The sequence below is a fragment of the Narcine bancroftii genome, chromosome 2, assembly GCF_036971445.1.
Source record: "Narcine bancroftii isolate sNarBan1 chromosome 2, sNarBan1.hap1, whole genome shotgun sequence".
NCBI lineage: Eukaryota > Metazoa > Chordata > Chondrichthyes > Torpediniformes > Narcinidae > Narcine > Narcine bancroftii.
Window position 1 is genome coordinate 115999925 of NC_091470.1, and position 21319 is coordinate 116021243.

The window sequence follows — 21319 nt, forward strand, 5'->3', positions numbered from 1 at the left end:
AAAGTAACTCCGAAATGGCCGCAAGCCAACGGAGAAGTAGAGAGACAAAATCAGTCCATTGAAAAACGATTGAGGATTGCACACGCAGAAGGACAAAATTGGCGAGAAGCATTGCTATCTTATGTGGCTGTCTATCGAGCAACGCCTCATGCAACCACTGGAAAAAGTCCTGCAGAAGCATTTTTTGGGAGAAAAATCCGCACAAAAATGCCAGAAATAAAGGAAATCCGAGACGACCAGGAGATGAGGGACCACGATGCTGAAAAGAAAGGTGCAACAAAGCTGTACACAGATTCGAAACGTGGAGTCAAGTACTCAGACATCATGCCAGGAGATAATGTTCTAGTGAGGCATGAAACTGGTGGTAAGCTAGACACACCTTATTACCATCAACCCTATACTGTCATATCCAGAAGTGGCAGTATGGTGACAGTCAAGTCTCCGACTGGAGTCCTGTATAAGAGAAATGTATCAGGTGTAAAAAGGTACCAGTCCAGAGATACATCGAGCGAAGAGGTTGAAAGGCCAATACGAGATGCTGAAACTGAGAGACCTGATGATGTTCCAGAGGCAGTTACCAGCACTCCTGATGAAGTGACTAGAGCGCCAGAAACACCCGAAGCCGTGGTGAGCAGTATTTCCGACGCTGAGAGTGAACAACCGAGAAGCGACGACAATATCGTAGGCAGGCCGAAACGAAACCGGAAAGTGCCCAAACGATACGAAGACTTTGTGCCATAGTTTTAATAAGAACTTTGGGACAGTATTTTAATCTTATATCATAAAGTGCATGTATGAGTGCTGTAGGAAGTAAACTTTATGTAGTTGAGTTATAGTATTACCATTAGTTACGATGTTTGTATGTTTCCGAGGGATATTGGTAAATGAAGGTAAAGTTTATTTCTGATTAAAGGAGGGATGTCATGATAATGAATATGTATGAGATGTACCGGAAGTCACGTGGTATGAGAGAGATAAGAACACAAGCAGGAGAACAAAGGAAACAGGAAAATAAAGCCACTGAGAAGTTTACCTGATAAAACTTGTGTTTAATGTTTTATTAACTTCACATTTCGGGCCACAAATGTGTCATCCATCTGGTCCAGGAGACTTATCTAACCTTAAATCTTTCTCTCTGATGATCTCTTCCCTCACTTCTCATTCAGTTCATCTGCCAGCTCCTTGTCTCTCATTATAATTTTCCCATATCCACTCTTGCCTCTTTTTGACTCTTAATAAATGTTTAAAAAGCTTTCAGTATCCTTTTTGAAATAATTTGCTCACCTCTTTCGAAGTTCATTTTTTCCTTTGTAATGACCAAGTGAACTTGATGGCACCGTTCGCATAGCAGTCAGCACGATGCTGTTACAGTAAAAGTGACCCAGGTTTGAATCCAGCGCTGTCTGTAAGGAGTTTGTACGTTCTCCATGTGTCTGCATGGATTTTATTCGGGTGCTCCGGTTTCAGCCCACCCTTCAAAAATGTATGGGGGTTTTAGGTTAATTGGGTGTAATGGGGCAGCACGAGCTGGTAAGCCAGAAGGGCCTGTAACTGTGCTGTATATCCAAGTTTAAATTTAGTTGCATTTTGTATGCTTTTAAAAGCTTCCAGTCCTCTATCTTCCCACTAATTTTTCCTTCCTTCTACATGGCATGCAAGGAACTTTGACTTTGACCTCTCTTGTAAGACACAGTTGTCATTTTCCATTCAAATATTTCTTATTTTTTGGAATATACTTGTCCTGTACTTCCTTATTTCTTGCAGAAACTCCAGCCATTGTTGCTCTGCCATCCTCCCTGCTAGTCTGCTTTTCCACTTTGTTTCTCTCTCAATTCTTCTGTCATGTCGTCCCCTTTGTCCCTCTGGTATACTGACACTTCTGATTTTAGTTTCTCCCCCTCAAACTCCAGGGAGAATTCTGTCATATTATGAACTCTGTCTCCTGAGGGTTTCCTTACCTTCAGCACTTTTATTAACTGTGTTTCATTACACAATTCCCAATCCAGAATTGCCATTTCCCTGATCAGCTCAGCCACTAGCTGTTCTAAAAAGTCATCTCATAGGCATTCTATTAAATCTCTCTCTTGAAGTCCCAATCTGGTTATTCCAATCTCTCTTTCTCTTTGGCTTGGCTTTGCAGACAAAGATTTATGGAGGGGTAAATGTCCACGTCAGCTGCAGGCTCGTTTGTGGCTGAAAAGTCCGATGCAGGACAGGCAGACACGGTTGCAGCGGTTGCAGGGAAAAATTGGTTGGTTGGGGTTGGGTGTTGGGTTTTTCCTCCTTTGTCTTTTGTCAGTGAAGTGGGCTCTGCGGTCTTCTTCAAAGGAGGTTGCTGCCCGTCGAACTATGAGGCGCCAAGATGCACGGTTTGAGGCAATATCAGCCCACTGGCGGTGGTCAATGTGGCAGGCACCAAGAGATTTCTTTAGGCAGTCCTTGTACCTCTTCTTTGGTGCACCTCTGTCATGGTGGCCAGTGGAGAGCTCACCATATAACACGATCTTGGGAAGGCGATGGTCCTCCATTCTGGAGACGTGACCTACCCAGCGCAGTTGGATCTTCAGCAGCGTGGATTCGATGCTGTCGGCCTCTGCCATCTCGAGTACTTCGATGTTAGGGATGAAGTCGCTCCAATAAATGTTGAGGATGGAGCGGAGACAACGCTGGTAGAAGCGTTCTAGGAGCCGTAGGTGATGCCGGTAGAGGACCAATGATTCGGAGCCAAACAGGAGTGTGGGTATGACAACGGCTCTGTATACGCTAATCTTTGTGAGGTTTTTCAGTTGGTTGTTTTTCCAAACTCTTTTGTGTAGTCTTCCAAAGGCACCATTTGCCTTGGCAAGTCTGTTGTCTATCTCGTTGTCGATCCTAAAACACAAAACTATTCAATCTACTTGCATGTTAATCCCCCTGTAACCTTGCCCTTCTATTTGCTCATTTAATTTGATGTCCACATCCTGGCTACTGTTTGAAGATCTGTATAAAAATGTCTTTTTACCCTTGCCATTATCTACCTCAACTCACAATGTTTGTACATCTGATCCTATGTCAACTCTTTTCAATGATTTAATGTTATTCCTCACCAACAGAGCCACACCACCCATTCTGCTAACCTGCCTACCCTTTCGATACACTTGGACATTCAGCTCCCAATGACATCCATTCTTGAGTTATGACTCCATGATGGCCACAACATCATACCTGCCAATCTGTAGTTTTACTACAAAGTCATTGATAAAAGTAGTTTACATTTAGAATACCTTGTGCAGTTCTGGTCACCTTGCTATTGGAAGGACCCTATCAAACTGGAAAGAGAGCAAAATTTATTCACCAGGATGTTACCAAACTGAAGGCTTACAAAGAGAGGCTTGGACATTGGAGACTGGCGAGTGATGTAGAAGTCTGAGGGGAGAGAGTGGAGATTAAAACAAATGGCCCCAGAACAACTTTTTCCCCAAACAGAAGGAGACATGGATGTGGTGGGGGTGGGGGGGGGGGGGGGCATGGCCATGCGACGACACTGAGCAGACATGTTTTGGCTGAGCCCTCCGTGAAGACTTTCAAAAAGACAACTCAAAAGTTATTTTTTTGAGATTTTTTTCTGCTACAAAAACTTACTGATAGTGATCATTAACAAAGATGACTGGGAAAAAATCGAAACAAAGGTCAGAAGCTCCAAGTTTGCCTACGACATTGACTGATAGTCCAAAGGGAACTGCCTCAACTTGCTCAACTTCTGCACAAGAATTACAGACAGTCCTAGCAAGGTTATGGAAGCCTTGGGAACATGGTTTGCCAAAATTGAAGGAGTGATGAAAGAATTAACAGACTCAATCAAAGATATGGGTGAGTCAATTACTGATTTAATGGAATGAGTGAATAATGCTGAGAGAGATTTGAATAGCATGATAAGAAATTGGAAAAACTACATTACCAAGAAAAACAGTGGACGATAGATAAACAAATTCTCCTTGACAAGACTAATTAGATGGAGAAATTTAGCAGACAAAATAATGTATGCATAATTGGTTTAGAAGAAGGCGTTGAAGGAACAGATGTGGTTAAATTCTTTGAAACCTGGATTCCCGAGGACTTCATGCCAAGTCAGTTTGCGGACAAGTACAGATTGAGAGAGCCCATCGAACCTTTGGACCTAAAAGTAATGAAAATATGTGTCTTTGACCGGTCCTTGTGAGGCTGTTGAGCTTCATTGACTCTTAATGGTAGAGAAACAAGAAGGATTTTATAGATGGTCTCTGAATCAGATAATGTTGAAACAGGATTCCAAACAATTTATTAGGAGAAAAATAGATATCTTTTGTTAAACAAATCTGAGTTCAACACATAATAGCTTTTTAATGAGATGCAATAAGGTTTTTTTGAGAGGTCAGATTATTTCATTTACAAAAAATGAGCAGAGGGAATATAATTCTGAATTAAATAATTTGGAAAGAGTGACATCAGAATTAGAAAAAGAATATCAGAAAATGGGGTACAGGATAAATATAGAATAATGGAAAATTTAAAAAAACGTTACCACACTTTACAAACATACAGAGTGAAAAAAGATAGATAGAAATGTGATGAACTGGGGGAATAGCCTCACAAGGTGCTTACATGGAAATTAAAGGCAGAAGAGTCAGCGAGGATGGTAAATCCAATACAGAAGGAAGCCAATGTAGTTACATATAATCAGAAAGAAATAAATGATGCCTCCGACAATAATACACTGAGCTTTTATAAATCAGATATACTGGGGGATGAAAATGAAATATATGAATTGTTAGAAGGAGTTGAATTACCTAAATTAGATGATATGATAGAAATTACCTGGATACTTTACAAGGGAGGAGATTGAGAAAGCACTGAATACTTTACAGGCTAACAAGGAGAGGATGAGTTTATGCCTGAGTTCTATAAAAAATTTAAAGATATGTTAATGCCATTACTGATAGATATATTGAGCCGAGCGGTGGAGACATGGACACTTCCGGAATCTTTTTCAACGGTGATAATTACGGTATTACCTAAAAAGAATAGAGACCCATTAAAAACATCGTCATACAGGTCAATTTCTCTTCTCCATGCTGACTATAAAATTGTAGCAATATCTAGGGCAATATCTACCGAAATTAATACATCCGGATCAGGTAGGATTTGTAAAGGGTAGACATTCAGTGAATAATGTAGCCAGACTGTTTAATATAATACATAGAGCAAAATTGAATGGTCTTTTCTGTTTAAAATATTGGAGAAATTTTGTATAGGAAGGGAATTTATTAATTGGATAAAGGCACTTTATCACAATCCACAGGCAAAGATAATTACTGATAGTCAAATGACAAAGGTATTCTCTTTGAGTTGATCAAGTAGGCAAGGATGCCCCCTGCCTCTGGCACTGTTCATAATGGCAATTGAACCTCTGGCTGAAATTATTAGAAGAGATCCTGAGATTAAGGGCTTCATGGTCAGACAGGATGAGTATAAAATCAGACTATTTGTAGATGACGTATTATTGTATTTGTCAGGTTTGGAAGAATCCCTGGAAAAGTTACAAGAGATTCTTAGAAAATACGGTAGTGTGCCTGATTACAAAATTAGTATGGATAAAAGTGAAATAATGCCCTTAACAAATTATAATTACAAAGGATATAAAAGAGATAGTAGGTTTAAATGGAAAAGAGATGGAATTAAATATTTGGGAGTAGTTACAGACAATAATGTACAAAATCTGTTCAAACTTAACTGTGTTCCTCTGCTTAGTAAAATAGAATAGGATTTACAAACGTGGAAGGATTTGCCATTAACATTAAGGGGAAGAAGTGAGTTGAGTAAAGATGAAGTTGATGCTGAGACTTCAGTACTTGTTCCAATCATTGCCTATAGCTTTAGATTTTTTAAAATTGTTGAACAATCAAGTAAGACAATTCCCATGGAATAACAAAGTGCCTAGAATTGCATTGGAAAAACTAACCTGGGATTATAAATCAGGGGGGGGGGGGGGGGTGCTGAGACTTCCAGATTTTAACAAATACAATATGGCTGCACAGGCAAGATTTTTGGCATCTTCCTTTGAAGGGAATTCACTAAAATGGGTTTGTATGCGGCTACATTCAATGAATGAAGAAATAGCTAAAGACTTTATCAATAGATCCTTAAATCAATAAAAAAGACAAACATTCCTATTTTGGTTCATATGATAAAAAATATGGCAGGAAATTAATGAATGTTTCAGGAGAAAAGTGGATATTTCAGCAAGAGCTCCATTATGTGATAATATAGTAGAACCTCTAAATATGGGTAACTGAATTTTAAAAATATGGTTACAAAAGGGAATACGTTGTAAAATAGCAGATTGTTAAAAAGATGGTGTACTGATGTTATTTGAATAAATGAGACTGACCTATGGTGTACCTAATGGACCCTTTCTATGTTTTCTCCATTAATTAGACCTTTCTTGAAGGAAAGATGGGAACAGGCATTGACTCCTCCAGGAGTTAGTGAAATGGAACAGACACTCTGGAGGGTAATATTCAACATTTAAAACACATGGTACATGGATACGAAAGGTGATATGGATGAAGCACCGTGAAATGGGACAAGCTCAGATGTACAGCTTGTCAAGCGTGGACGAGCAAGCCAAATAGCCTTTTTCCATGCTGCAGAGCTGTATGACAGAATTTACCCCCTTCAGGTTTGTTCATTTTTCATCCGATTGTACAAGTACAACCCAATGAAACAACGTTCTCCAGTCCTTGGTGCCAACACACGTACAGACATAACACTCATACGAACAATACATATGCACAGTATATATACAAATTTTAAAATAAATATTATTGTTAAAGGAATAGTTAAGTCACAGCATGGCTGTTGGAGCAACTCATCAGTTTTTCAGCGTTCTCACTGAGCATGGGAAGACCTGTTTCTCAGCCTGGTAGTTCTGGCTCTGATACTCCAGAATCTCTATCCCGACAGGATTAGCTGGAAAATGCTGTATGTGGGAATCGTGCATTCATTGGCCAACACAAAGTCATACAATGCTAGCACCACATTTATAGGTAATAGAGTCCTCCCTAAATATGTGAGTATTTCTCTTACAAGGAATCTGAAGTCAGAGACACACATGCTTCAATACAACGATTATGTTACTGGTCAAGCACATCTCTGTATACATTGACAAAGAATACTGGCAGAATGGGCCTTGATGGTTGATCAGATTTGCTCTGACAAATTGCTTCTGCCTTGTTTCAAACATCCTTACATGTTGCTTTATGAAATCTTGGTGCCTTGTGCCCTTAAATCGGAGCTGGGACTTATCACTAGTTCATTAGTCTTTCTCAGTTGATAGCACGTTCAACAGTTGTGTCCATTAATAGACTCCTTAAGTCTAGAAGGTGGCTTGCTTTAAATCTTAATTTCCTGAATCAAGTAAATGTTGTCTAGGTATTTGTCTAGGAATTTGGAAGATGTAATATCTCATTCCTTGTCGCTAATATTCTGTACTTATATATTTCTTATCATATCTCATCAGCACAAGTTAAGAAATAAAAAAAATTAGCACAAGGGCTTTGTAAGAGCCAAAGGCTCATTGTTTACCATTTTTGGTTTGGCTGCGGGCATCCCATGGTCCAGAGGCTGTTTGGTATCTTTCAGTGCACATGTACCAACCCAAGTCAATAGCGCATGTGCACTGGAAGATACCGCAGTTGGGGCAGTTAGTTAGCCTGCTTTGACTGTAATGGCAGGATAGACGGTGGGAGAGTGAGGCTCTGACATTTTCTGTTGACTGTAACCACAGATTCATGGTCATTACACATTATGTTACTGAAGAGACTGGTCATTACTACTAGACATTAGACATTATGAAGAATGTTACCATGAACGTGATGAGTCTTTTGTGTAATTAATTGTGTTAATTATTAAACTGTTTAAAACTCACAATAAAGAGCCTACTTAGCCTCCGAGTCCTTTTTTAATAGTTGCTACAACCATTACAGTGCCAGCAATTGGGACCAGGGTTCCAATCTTGCGCTGTCTGTAAGGAGTTTGTACATTCTCCCCATGTCTGTGTGGGTTTTCCCTGGGGACTCTGGTATCTTTGCACTGTTCAAAAATGTACCGGGGATATAGGTTAATTGGGTGTAAATTGAATGGCACAGACTCGTGGGCCGAAATGGGCTGTTATTGTGCTGTACATCTAAATTTAAATTTAAATTTTAAACCACATCCGATAGAGAAATGTTGAGAGACAACTATTAGACACATTATCAGGTTTCCTGACTGATACTAGTTTAACATGAGCCTGTGTGGTGACAATGAGCATCAAGTAGTATCGTATTGAGAAATCCCAGATCCCACAACAAAAGCAGTCAACAGGACAGGCAGCATCCATGGAAGGCAACAGAAAGCCAATATTTTGGGCCAAAACCATTCATCGGGACTACCCAACAGCCCATGATCTGCCCTCATTCTTTTATTGAGGCTTCTGCCCGGTTCTTGCTGTTCCTGATTAAGGGTTTCGGCCCAAAAGGTTGACTGTATTGCCTATCATGCCTGCTACCTGACCCAGCATTTTGTGTGTTGTTCCAGTTTCCCAGCATCAGTGGGGTCAGACAGCATCCATAGTTAGAAATAGTCAGTCAATGTTTTGGGTCTGGACCCTTCATCAAGACCAAGTTAAAAAGGTATCATTACATATGTAAAGTTGTTGGGGGAGGGGTCCCATAGCTCATGCAACAGAAGGCATGGGAGGTGGAGAGATAAGTAGAGAGAGAAACAATGAGGAAGGAGGGGAAGAAAGATTTGAACAGATAAAAGAAAAATTGAGTATGTGTTGGTAAATAAGACATGGAACCAGTTATTGATGGGGGGTGGGGCAGGGGGGGGCAGGGGCTGGGGGAGTAGGTTGCCTAAAATTATAAATCTCAATAGGTTTTAAAGCTTGTTTGTTTTGTTGTTCCTCAAGTTTATGTTTAGCCTCAACCTTGCAATGGATGAGGCCAAGGACAGATCTGTCACTGTGCGAATGGTTGGGGAGTTGCAATTGTTAGCAACAGGAAGCTCATGCTTAGTCTCATATATAGAGTATTGGTGATCAGTGAGGTGGCCACCCAATTAAGTTTTTTGGAACTTGTTTACTTCATAAACCTTGACTTTAATAAAAAAAACTGGAGATAAAACCTATTCAAAATTAAACATTGAGCTGGTTTCATCCTTGCCTCACAGGAGGTTGTGGGTTCAAATCCCAAATTTCCACAGCTGAGAATCTCCTTCTGTGGAGATTGTCACAATTAAGGCATTTGTGAGAAACACAAGATAGCATGGAGTGATGATATGACCCCCACTCTCTACCCCTTTCTTGGACTTTAACAGAGATTTCATCAGCTCCACATACCTCACCATTCCTTTCTTGTCATGCACATATTTTTTTTCCCCGTGCTTGCCCTGTAAAGACACACAAAGAGGCCTTTGTCCAGTTTCCTGTGCCACTATCAAGATGAGAAAGTGAAGCAAAAGAGAGTCCCTTCAGAGAGAGAAGATCCATGGATTCTGCCACCACCTCCTGCCAACCCCTATAACTGCATGGCCTTCTGTCTGGTCCAGTGGTGGACCAGAGCTCCAGGCATCCAAATCACCCTTCTCAGATAGTATTAAGTTCCCCTTTAGATAATATATGGTGGGTGAAGCTAACTTTTCCATCCTGATTTGCCTCCTCCACCAGTCAATTCTGCATGTTCTGCACCGAGGACCGGAGAACGCTCTTTTGTCGCGTTGCACTTGTACAATCAGATGACAATAAACTTGAGAATCTAAATTGCACGCACTGGAATTGCAAAGCATCAGTAGATCATGAAAAGGAAATTTCCAGTTCAGCACTGGCTCCTCCATTTACAGCCTGCACACAAGAGGGTGATTTATATATCATGAGATCCACTCTGCTACCTAAAATGCACAAGGCAGTTGATGGACACCTTTCAAAAGTGCCTTCCTCACCAGCAACATCTGATGGTCATTGCTGGTTGGAAACTTTCCAAAATAAAACACAGTGGCTGTAAGATTGCATCATGGATTAGGCACACAGCTGCAATGGAGTCATTTTCCACCATTTGAAAAACACAGCTGAAGTGCATGGTAATTTGGACTTGCTTGGATGAAGCTGCATCATCTAGTTTAGTTTGCAAACCATCTGCAACCATAAACGTTCAGTCCTTGCTTCACTCGTGGGCTGTATACCATCTAGAAATGCACAGCTGCCACTCACCAGGTAAACGCAAAGAAATGCTAGAGGAACTCAGCACCCCCCCCCCCCCCCCCACCACCATCCATAGGAGATAAAGATATATAACCCGAGCCCTTCGTCAAGGAATTATTTGACTACAACTACTAATCAGGTCATCTCCAACTTGAAGAAAGACAATGGAAACATGCACAAAGTAACAGCAGCATACATAGGTTCTGCTCCAGGTTAAACACCATTCTGAAATGGAACTACACCTGTTCATACACATTTCTCTCTTACTTTCCAAACTGTTCCCGAATTCAGATTTGGGTGTCCACAATTTATGAATAAAAGGTCATAACAAGTCAGAAGTTGCGATGAGGGTATCTGATTATTGGCATCCACGGAGAAGCCCTTTCAATCTGTCATTCTGGGATATCCAACAGTAAATTAGATTCTAGATTCATTTATTGTCATGTAATAGTACAGGTAATATTACATGAAATTTTCTTCTGCCTCTGGTCAGGCAGACAATGAGTCACCATTAGTGTTGACCAGTGCTCCTTACAGTAAGAGAGAAAGAGAAGCCAAAGAAAGACCCTTCAGAAACATTGAGTGTCTGAGGATTCCCCTGCAGTACTATCACAGCCTCTACAGCCACAGAAGTTCCAGTTCACTCCATTGGCAACCTGAGCTCCAGATCCAACCCTCCAATATGATCAGGAAGCCTTCAGTGCCCAAGGCCCTTCTTGCCCTCAGCACCCTCTCAAATCTCGACTCCGATACCTGCTTCCCATGAGCCAATCTCCAGCAGCCCACAGCTCGTGCGGGACTCCAGGTCATAAGCCACCCGCAGACTGTGTGGGTTCCTCAATCACTGAGGAACTGGTCCGCCAGTGTGGATCAATTACCTGGATTGTCAATAAACAGAAGATAGTTTCTCCAAACCACATTGTTGGCTGGAAGTTAGCCCCAGTCTAGAATTGGCAAAGGCAAGGTCACTTATCTCCTCATTGTTAATCACCATCAGCCAGCTTCTGGTGAGAAAGGTGTACCATTTCCAATAGACCCACTAAAACCAAGCAACACGTCCAAAGATCTTGCTCTGAGCTCAGCAAATATCAATCAGTGAAACATTTTAGGCTCGATCATCTATTGTATTCTCTCCTCAGATACACTCAAAGTTAATAGTTCCAGTGTGCAACAATGTCAAGCATTTTCTTTGTCCTTTTCTCTGATTAAAATACTACAATTTTTAAGCTGCTACAGCTACCTTCATAAAGAAAAGAAGGCAATTCAAGTCCCGCACCGGCTGCCCCAGCCCTGACGTCCCGAGCTGGTTGCCCTTGCCCTGACGTCCCGCGGCGGGGGACAGGGGCAGCGGGGAGGGGGCTGTCAGGCGCAGTGATGGAGACTGTCAGGAGCAGGGAGTTGGGTCGCTGGTTGATTGTCATCAGCCCATCCCTTATTACCCACCTGAGAGAGCAGGAGGCGCCTCTGAGGCGCACTTTCCAACCCTCCTCCAAGAGGGATCATTGCCGGAGCACTGAGGTTCCCTCCCCTCCCCGGCACCTGAATGCAGCTGCCTGAAAGCAGCTGCTGAGGGGATGAGAGTCAGCTGGCGAGCACCTGACAGCCCCCTTCCTCCGCCCCCTTGGCGCGGGATGTCATGGCAGGGGCAGCCAACGTGGGCTGTCAGCGTTGGGGCGGCCGGTGCAGGCTGTAGGCTGTCCCCATATTGATCCCATTTCCCCGCTCTCTCCCCACAGCCCCATGTTGATTCCCACCCTGATCCCACTGCCCCACTCTCTCCCCATAGCCCCATGTTGGTCCCCACTCTGATCCCACTCCCCATAGCCCCATGTTGGTCCCCACACTGATCCCACTCCCCATAGCCCCATGTTGGTCCCCACACTGATCCCACTGCCCCACTGTCTCCCCATAGCCCCATGTTGGTCCCCACACTGATCCCACTACCTCATGCTCTCCCCACAGCCCTGTGTCGATCTCCACACTGATCCCACTTTCTCCCCATAGCCCTTTGTCGGTCCCCACACTGATCCCACTGCTCTGCTCTCTCCCCATAGCCCCACGTCGGTCCCCACACTGATCCCACTGCTCTGCTCTCTCCCCATAGCCCCACGTCGGTCCTCACACTGATCCCACTGCTCTGCTCTCTCCCCATAGCCCCACGTCGGTCCCCACACTGATCCCACTGCTCTGCTCGCGCCCGCCGCCCCAACCCTGACAGCCCGAAGGGACAGGAGCCGGAGTGCGCTGCGAGTCGCCTCCTGTGCAGCTGTCCCTTTCAGACGGCCAGCGCTATGCTATCAGCGCTGCCACCTGAACGACCATTCCACAGGTCTGAATCGCTTCTACAGGCGTATTCTTGGTGGGGAATGCACCCGAAGAAGCCTTAAAGCAGCTCCGGGGAAGACACCACTCAGAAACAGCAAACAGTACAGGAAATACGGCCACTGACGTGTGAAAATTAAAACGCATTATCCAGCAGCGCAGAACTGAGAGAGAAAACGGTCGACTGGGCAGAATTACATTCTAATGCAGTCTGGCACCAAATATTTGTGGCAATTCATACAACGCGCAAATCAGCGGCGCTTTATAAAGAGGTAAACTTTGTAAAACGTAATTAAAATCAAATCTTTTTTTGACCACAACCTTTTTATTCTCTCGTTGTGAGTTAAACGTCTTCCTTCTTGACGATAATTTGGAGAGGGAGGGGACCAGAATACCGAACTACAGGTATGTGGATCTGGGAAAAGCGGAGATGTTGGAGGGAGGGAGGGAGGGAGCGGCGCGAATGGGGGAGGTCCTCGTGGCCTTGTTCCCCTCCCCTCGAACACTGACGTCTGCCCTGCAAAGGCATTGTTTTTAAATACACCCTCAGCCGCCTCCTATTTCCCAGTGTGGGCCCGTCAGTCAGGAGGAGCGAACACCTGTGGAGGAAAGTGCTGTGCAAGGCGCAAACGGCAGAAGCCAGTGGATCGGTAAACTTTCAGCGAGAAACACTAATTCCCCCGGAGGAACGCAGATTTCTCCCAGAGGGGCTGAGCATCAGGTTGGGGACTGAAACTCAAGAGTCAGGGAGAGGCGAGTTGTCGTCGCTCCCGTCATGAACCTGAGCACCGTCAACGGGTCTTGGACTGGTTCCAGCCCGGGGAACGACACCGTGCTCCTGGACACAAAGTTCCTGCAGCCCAAATGGCTCATCGCCCTCTGGGCTTTTGCGTACTCCATCATCGTGGTGGTCGCCGTGGGCGGCAACCTTGTGGTCATGTGGATTATCCTGGCGCACAAGAGGATGCGGACGGTCACCAACTACTTACTGGTCAACTTGGCATTCGCCGAGCTCTCCATGGCTGCCTTCAACACGGTCGTCAACTTCATCTACAGCATTCATAATGACTGGTACTTCGGCTCTGCCTACTGCCGTTTCCAGAACTTTTTCCCTATCACTGCCATGTTCGCCAGCATCTACTCCATGACCGCTGTCGCCTTGGACAGGTGAACTTCCTCACGAGCTTCTAGACGGGATTTATTCCTGCCCGGAGAAGCGCGGGGCAATTCATTTGGGAAGGGAATGTAGAATGGGAAGGGAGTAAGAAGGGCTCAGGCTCGAAACGTCGATAATATATCTTTACCTCCTCCTGACGCTGCGAGACCGGCTGAGTTCATATTTGGGAAGGGATTGGGTAGGTGGGGGAGAGGATCGTCCACCTGTCCCTGTAGCTAGCGGCGCAGTGCTTAAGAAAGCAGAATATTAGCCTAGGCGTAGAATGGAAGTGGTCCGAAATAGAGGAGGTCGTGGTACAAAGCACACTGGGAGGGTGCAAAGGAAAAGTTCAAGTCACCCGGCCGCCTGCGCTGTTCCAACAACGTTTCCCCACGGGGTCATAAGTGGGGAACGAGGCGTCAGGGTCCAAGCAGGGGTTGGACCGACCACTTCACTCCAAGTCCATCCAGATACTTTGTTCGCGCAAGATTCCGACATCCGCAGCGTTTCTTTTTCGTTTGTTTTACATCTGCAAAGGCGGACGACGTCAATGTAAAGCTTGTATAAACATTTCCCCGAGCGGCGAGGGTGGGAAACTCAAATGCGGGGCACGGTTATCAAATGGTTCGCCTAACGCTGTTACGGGGCCAGAAAACCGAGTTCGAACCCCGCGCTGTCTTTAAGGAGTTCTCCCCGATTCTGCGTGGGTTTTCCCGGGGTTCCAGTTTCCTCCCACCGTTCAAAAATGTACCGGGGGCTGTAGGTTAATTGGGCGGAATGGACGAGTGGGCCGGAAGGGCCTGTTAACGTGCTGTAAATGTAAATTTTAGAAAGCGAGGAACAATACACCAAGATTCCGGATCCCTCAGCCAGAAGCGCCGTTCACTGATGAAGTCCGGCACATTCCCTTCAATGCCTAGGTTATTGTTCATGGGTTGGGTTTTTTTTTGCGAATTGGTCTGGACACGAAGGGCCGAACGGCCTCCTTCGTTGCCACAACTTTCTCCGATTCCACCTCTTCAACTTTCAGCCGTGATGCCGAACCCGACCCGCTCCCAAGCACCTTTCGTGTAGATGGCAATTGCTTCCCGCCTCGCACCTTGCTCTGTCCATTTTTCTGCTCGCCGACCGCAATACCGAAAGTCCACGTAATCTCTTTGGACAGTATCCAGTCCATTCCCACCCCACCCTCACCATCTCCAAACGCAGTCGCTGGCAGAGTGCAGTCCCGGCCGCCTGCGCTGTTCCAACAACGTTTCCCCACAGGGTCAGAGAGAATTGATGGAACAGGGAGAACGTGTTCAGGAGCTTGTGCCAGAGCTCGCTTCCAATGTCCTTCCTGAGATGCTGCAAGTTGCCGTTTCAGTTTGAGGATGAACGGACTGATCGCAGCTTCGCTCCAACAAGATAGAGGTGGGCAAATTAAGATTTGCAACCGAGCTAAACGCCCGCTCCAACCCGCTTTCTGCTGGGTGCAACCTCTCCCAATATTTCAGATGCACCAGAACCCACCCCCAAACGTTCCACACCAGAGCAATCATTCACGCTTTGCGATTTGGGTATCAAATCGTTATTTCATCACAGACAAACTCAGCATCAGGTTATTTAAAAATCTGAGGCACGTAGGAGCCCGATGTCCAACATCAAGTTAGGCCTTTTTTCAATTGAGATTCCTCTAACAGATTTGGGAACAGGCGGGTGAAATCGTGCCTGTGCAGCTTTGGGAAAAGGCAAGCAAGTTTTTCGAGAGAGGTGGCTGGAAATTTTGATCTGACGCTGGCCGGTTTTAGACGGGGAACCCCGCCTGAAGAAGTCGAGCTTTATTTCGAGAGCCACATTCCGAAGTGACACCCATCCCATCCTTATGAACAAGGCTTTATATTTCTGACCACTTTGCAAACACGTTTAATGAGAGGGGAGGGGCTGAAAGCAATTGCAAGAACGCATCCCAACCCAGGAACCAAATTAGACCGGGGAGTATTTTTCATTTTGTCAGGAAAGATTTTGTTTAATGTTGTGCACCGACTATAGTTGCGAGATTTAAGCTTTAAATGTAAGATTTATACAGCGAGTGCAAGGTGCACATTTATTCCGTTTTTGTTTAGTGGATTGCACGACCTTAGCGGGTTAGATTCTAGAAGACGTTGAACAAGAATCCCTTTCCCCTCTTGTTCTGAGGGACTGAGGGTTTTTTTTCTCCCTGGACGAGGGTCAGTAGGCGGGATGGGAGAATCATAACGTGGGAGGTGTTCAGATGTCGGTCCTGGTCAGGGTACATCTCCAGTCTGGTCGCTGCGGTAAAATTCCGGTTACTCGTCTTGCAACACTTTCACCTGACATTCACAGAAGGGTGAAATATAATATGAAAACAGAAAATGCTGGAAACACTCAGGTAGGATCCATCAATTGACAGAGAAGCTGGATTGGAAACAATCGTTACTCTACCCACACAAGCCTCCTGGTCTGTTGATTTGCTCGGGTGTAATTTTTAAAAAAAATAATATTTCCAGCATGACCAGTTGTATTACTTCTCAGTGTACAGATCGAAATTGAATTCCTACAACGTTCTGAAAATGAAATAGGTCGACCCAAGGGATCTCAGAAAAAAATAATTCAGCGAGGTTTCCAAACATGTTCTGATGACTTAACTGGATTTTTTTTTTGCTCGGTCTTTATGGCATTGAGGTGATTACTATTCAATATTTCCATTGCCATTTCAAGCCGTCGAGACTGGTAGAAAGATGGGGGAAGCGAATGCAGTCAGTGTAAAACGCATTGATGAACCGGCAGGGACCGGCCGGTCCCTTTAGCTCCCGCATTCTGTCAAAATGCTTCTCACTCCCTTCCCTGCGGTAGACAAAACAGCGGCGATTGCTGTTCAAACTGAAATAAAAATCGCCGAACTGAAATTCAAAGACGTTATGTGCACAAAACCCAAGAGAAATCGTACTCATATTTATTCCTCCACGATAAAAAAAAACATTAAAAGGGCAAGAAATCCGTTTGAAGTTGATACCTACAGCTCCCCACCCCTTCCCTTTCCTCTCCACTCAGAGAGCTACCCCTCTGCCCATCACCTCCACTTTTTTGGCCATCTTCTACCCTCCCACCTTTATCCACCTATGTTAGCTTGTTCTATCCCCCTGCCCCTCTCTCCCTCCTCAATCTGCCTTTTAAAAAAATCAGGCGCCTGTCTGCTTTTTGCTCACACCTTGAGAAAGGGATGAGGTCCTGAACGTTGGTTATCCTTTACTTCCTGTAGATGCTGTGCGACCTGCTGAGTTTTTCCAGCACGTATGTGTATTGCACTACAATCAAAGCGTCTGAGTCTTTTCTGTTCAATTTTACTGCCTGAATGGAGCCTCTGTTCCCACAAATTACGTTGTATTTGTGATTAGTGTTAATTTATTAAACGTTCTGGAATTGTCAATTCCAACCTGAGTTGTCAAATACATCTTGTGTATTTGCTCTAAAGAATGTCAAAGGCTCAGGATAAACCGTGGGGCACTTGAATTTCGAAAGTTTTTGTTTCAAATTTAATATTAATAGTAAGGTTAGGGAATCAGCTCCGATGTCAAGAACCAGGAGGGACTGAATGGTGTGTTCCTATTCAGGATCTTGTTCTCATACCTCTGTTTTAATGCTAGATTTACAAAATAATGTGCTTAGGACAGTTTGCAGCAGGGTAAAAAAAAACGTGGGTGGTTTTATTGTATTTGGGGACCATGAAGCTGCAGAGTTTTCACACAGAGCAGAGTAGAAGAGGATCAATGGAGAGAGAAATTACATATTGGCAGCAGAATGCAGAGCTAGCAATTGTGCAGAGATTAAAACCCTGGACTCTCCAAAGGCCAGGACTGGAAAAGCAAAAGTCTGTCCCAAGTGGAGATGATAGTGATGGGGTAAGTGAGACACTCACTCCTGAAAGGGTGGCTGACCCAACACATTAAAAAAAAATCCATTGCATGCATCAAATGAAAGTCTTCAGATGAGTTCCTTCAGCATTTCAGTATGCTTTTAATCACATAAAGTGTGGTCATCCTTGTAGTCTTTTGACAGATTAAAGAGTCCTGTCAGAAATTTATTTTTGAGGTGCTTCTACCTGAACATGGTTGAGAATGCTTCATCTTTGTGACATGCTGGACTTATCCATCACTGAAGATGGGGGACTATTTTTAAACTTCTTCCTTCTATTAGCTGCTTAACTGTCCTCCACTGTCTATGACTGGGTATTGACAGAACTATTGAGCTTTGATACAATCTATTGACTGGGAGATCATTTAGTTCAGTCTATTAGTTCTGCTCAATGTGTACATAGTCCCATGTTGGATATTCACCACATTGGCATCTTACTTCCTCATGCCCTCCGGAACCATGATTGGGTCATGGTTGATCTTTTGGCTTCACCTGAAGGAAATTCATTGAAATGAGGTTCCAGATTATGGTGTACATTTCTGGTGTTGCTGACAGTCCACACCATCTCATGAATACAATAGGAATAACTCATGTTTCAGCCTTTGGAGCTCTCAACATCAAGTAGAGAAAACGTACCTGCCTAGCTTGTCACATAATGTGCCATGTATGCAGGTGATATGAATGTACTTGGGCAGGATACAGGAACACTCAGTCATTCTCCCAAGCATGCACAATGTCATTCGTAGTCAACACCTTGCTGCTTCCATCCCACTGACTTATTAACATGTAAGCAGTGGTCTTCATGCCTATATATAGAACACAACGCTAATTCTAGAACTCTCCCCATTGCATTTTTAACCTCTTTTGCCTAATGCAATTCGTTTATGTTTGTTTTATCCTTAGTGACATTTTACAATTCAAAACCTAAATGCACTTCTATTTAAAAAAAAACTACAGCTCCCTGTCTGAGTTGACTAAAGTCAGAAAATCTATTCCAAAGCTCATTCATCAAACAATTGACCTTAAACTGAGCTTGCACAATCCTGAATCCATTGCAATTGTGCAGAGATAATTTCCACTACCAAATTTATTTTCTTTTCCAAGGTATTTTGAACAAGTTCTCAATAATAAAACTTGGAAAATTTATTCTGCATCTATAGGAAAAAAATCCTGACAGTGGGAGATAATGGAAATATCCATCATTTATTCTCAGGGTCAATCAGTGACTCAAGAGTTTTGACAAGCGTATTGGCAATGTTACCCACTTGCCAGGGCTGACTCAGAAATTAGTAAAGTAGAAGTGTCGTGACTATAACATTTCAATCACAAGGGGTGGAAACAAATCAATTTAGTGTGAAAAAAAGTACAATATGCTAATTAGGATGCTCATAATTAGGATGTTGCAGGTAGACCAAATTCAAGAAAGAGATTCAGTTACTTGCAATCAGACATGGCTTAATAGGACTGGTGGATCAAACATTTCTGCCCTTATAAGGTTAGAACAATCTGTAGAAGCATACCATACTTAAAACCCAGTACTGTATTGACTTGGATGAAATGGTCCAAAACATGTACTTTCATTAAATCTTCATTAGTATATTTTCCTTTAGTTTGTACTTTAACTTTTTTAACTTAGCTCACTGGTTTAACATTCACCAGTTCATCCTCTTCTTCTGTACTTTGATCAGTCTTGAGAGACTGGAGAGAGCTTCTTGCTTCTTCCACTCTTCTTCCATAACATCTCTTGGCTCCAACACCGAAGATGTTCCACCATTCCTCCCAGGTGTTGGGTTGTCTGCACAGGAGGCAGAACAAACCTCAATTCCCGGCTTCTTCCTATAAGTAACTGTAACTGAACTTCTCGTTGGGAGATCACAGTTGTCGAAATTTGTTGATTATTTATTGACATCTTCACCATAAACATATATTCCTCCTTTTCTTCCTGTTTAAATTACTGTAAGTTATTTTATTTTCCTTTTATAATTACCCAGAAGCTTCGGGAGGCCGTCTCCTTCCTCCTCTACATCATGTGACACCCCCCACTAAAGTCCTTATAGACAACATCCACAGCCTTTCCCTCATCAACCTTCTTGGTAACTTCCTCAAAAATCTCCATAAGATTTGTTAAACATGACCTACCGCACACAAATCCAGGCTGACTGTCCTTAATCAGCTGATGACGGTCCAAATAACTATATATCCTATCTCTCAGAAATCCTTCAAATAATTTACACACAACTGACATCAGGCTCATTGGCCTATAATTGCCTGGTTTACTCTTGGATCCCTTCTTAAACAGCGGGACAACATGAGCCACCCTCCAATCCTCCGGCATTTCCCCCGTGACTAAGGACATTTTGAATATATCTGCCAGGGCCTCTGCAAATTCAGCACTCTCCCTCAAGGTGTGGGGGAGTATCATATCCAGTCCATGGGACTGGATATATTTGCAAGGCAGCAAGTGCCTCCTTCTCCTTAAAGTCCATATGTTCCAATACTTTTCTATTTGTTTCCCTTCCATACTAATGCACTATGTTAGTTTCCTGCATAAATACCAATGCAAAAAGATTAAGATCTCTCCCATTTCACAAGGCTCCACACATAGTTGACCACTCTTGATTTTTGTTGGGGTCCAATTTGTCCCTTACTATCCTTTTACTTTTAATATATTTGTAGAAACCCTTTGGATTTTCCTTTGCATTATCTGCCAAAGCACCTTCATGTTTTCTTTTTGCTTTGCTAAGTTCCTTCTTAAGCATTCTCTGACATTTTCTATATTCTGCAAGTAGCTCATTTGCTCCTTGCTGCCTATATTGTATATATAGCCCCCTAATTTTCTTAACCAACTCTCCAATATCCCTTGAAAACCTAGGTTCCCTATGTCTGTTAACTTTGCCCTTATTCCTGGTAGGAACATGCCATCTCTGCACTCTCAAAATTTCATCCTTGAAGGCCTTCCACCTACTGGACGCATCCTTGCCAGAAAATAACTTTTTCCAATTGACTCTTCCAAGATCCTTCCTCATTTCCTCAAAATTGGACCTTTTTCAATTCAGAACCTCAACTCGAGGACCAGACCTAACCTTCTCCATAATGAACTTGAAACTAATGATATTATGATCACTGGACCCAAAATGCTCACCTACACATACTTCTGCCCCCTGACCTGCCTGGTTCCCTAAAAGATTATCAATTATTGCATCATCTCTTGTTGGTACCTCTAGATATTGATGTAGAAAAATTTCCTGTACACATTTGACAAATTCAAACCCATCTAGTCCTTTTACCACGTGAGAGTCCCAGTCTATGTACAGAAAGTGAAAATCTCCTACTATCACAACTTTCTGTTTCTTACACTGGTCTGCTATTTGGTCCTCCAAATCACTTGGACTTTTGGGTGGTCTGTAATACAGCCCTATTAGTGTGCTCATGTCCTTCCTGTTCCTCAGCTCCACCCATAAGGCCTTGACAACAGCTCTGAGGATTATCGCTTGCCCGGACTTTAATTCAAGGAAAATGTGAGAATTAATGAGACTCAATAAAAGTTCATTAGTGATGGCAATGAGAAAAATAAAATTTCAACACTGCAGCTAATTGTTTAAGCGCAGTTTTGTTAGATCTGTTGTTACGATCCCAAAGGACCCCAAAACCCAGCAGCAAGAGACATT

The 21319-nt window shown here is 43.4% G+C and overlaps 1 protein-coding gene across 1 annotated transcript in view; it reads left to right on the plus strand.

The window, feature by feature from the left end:
* Positions 1-13355: 13355 nt before the first annotated feature.
* Positions 13356-21319, plus strand: part of LOC138752925 (substance-P receptor-like) — a 45079-nt gene continuing 37115 nt past the window's right edge. Inside the window, exon 1 of the mRNA XM_069915536.1 lies at positions 13356-13747. Coding sequence (XP_069771637.1) covers positions 13356-13747 — 392 coding nt within the window. The remainder of the gene's footprint in view (positions 13748-21319) is intronic.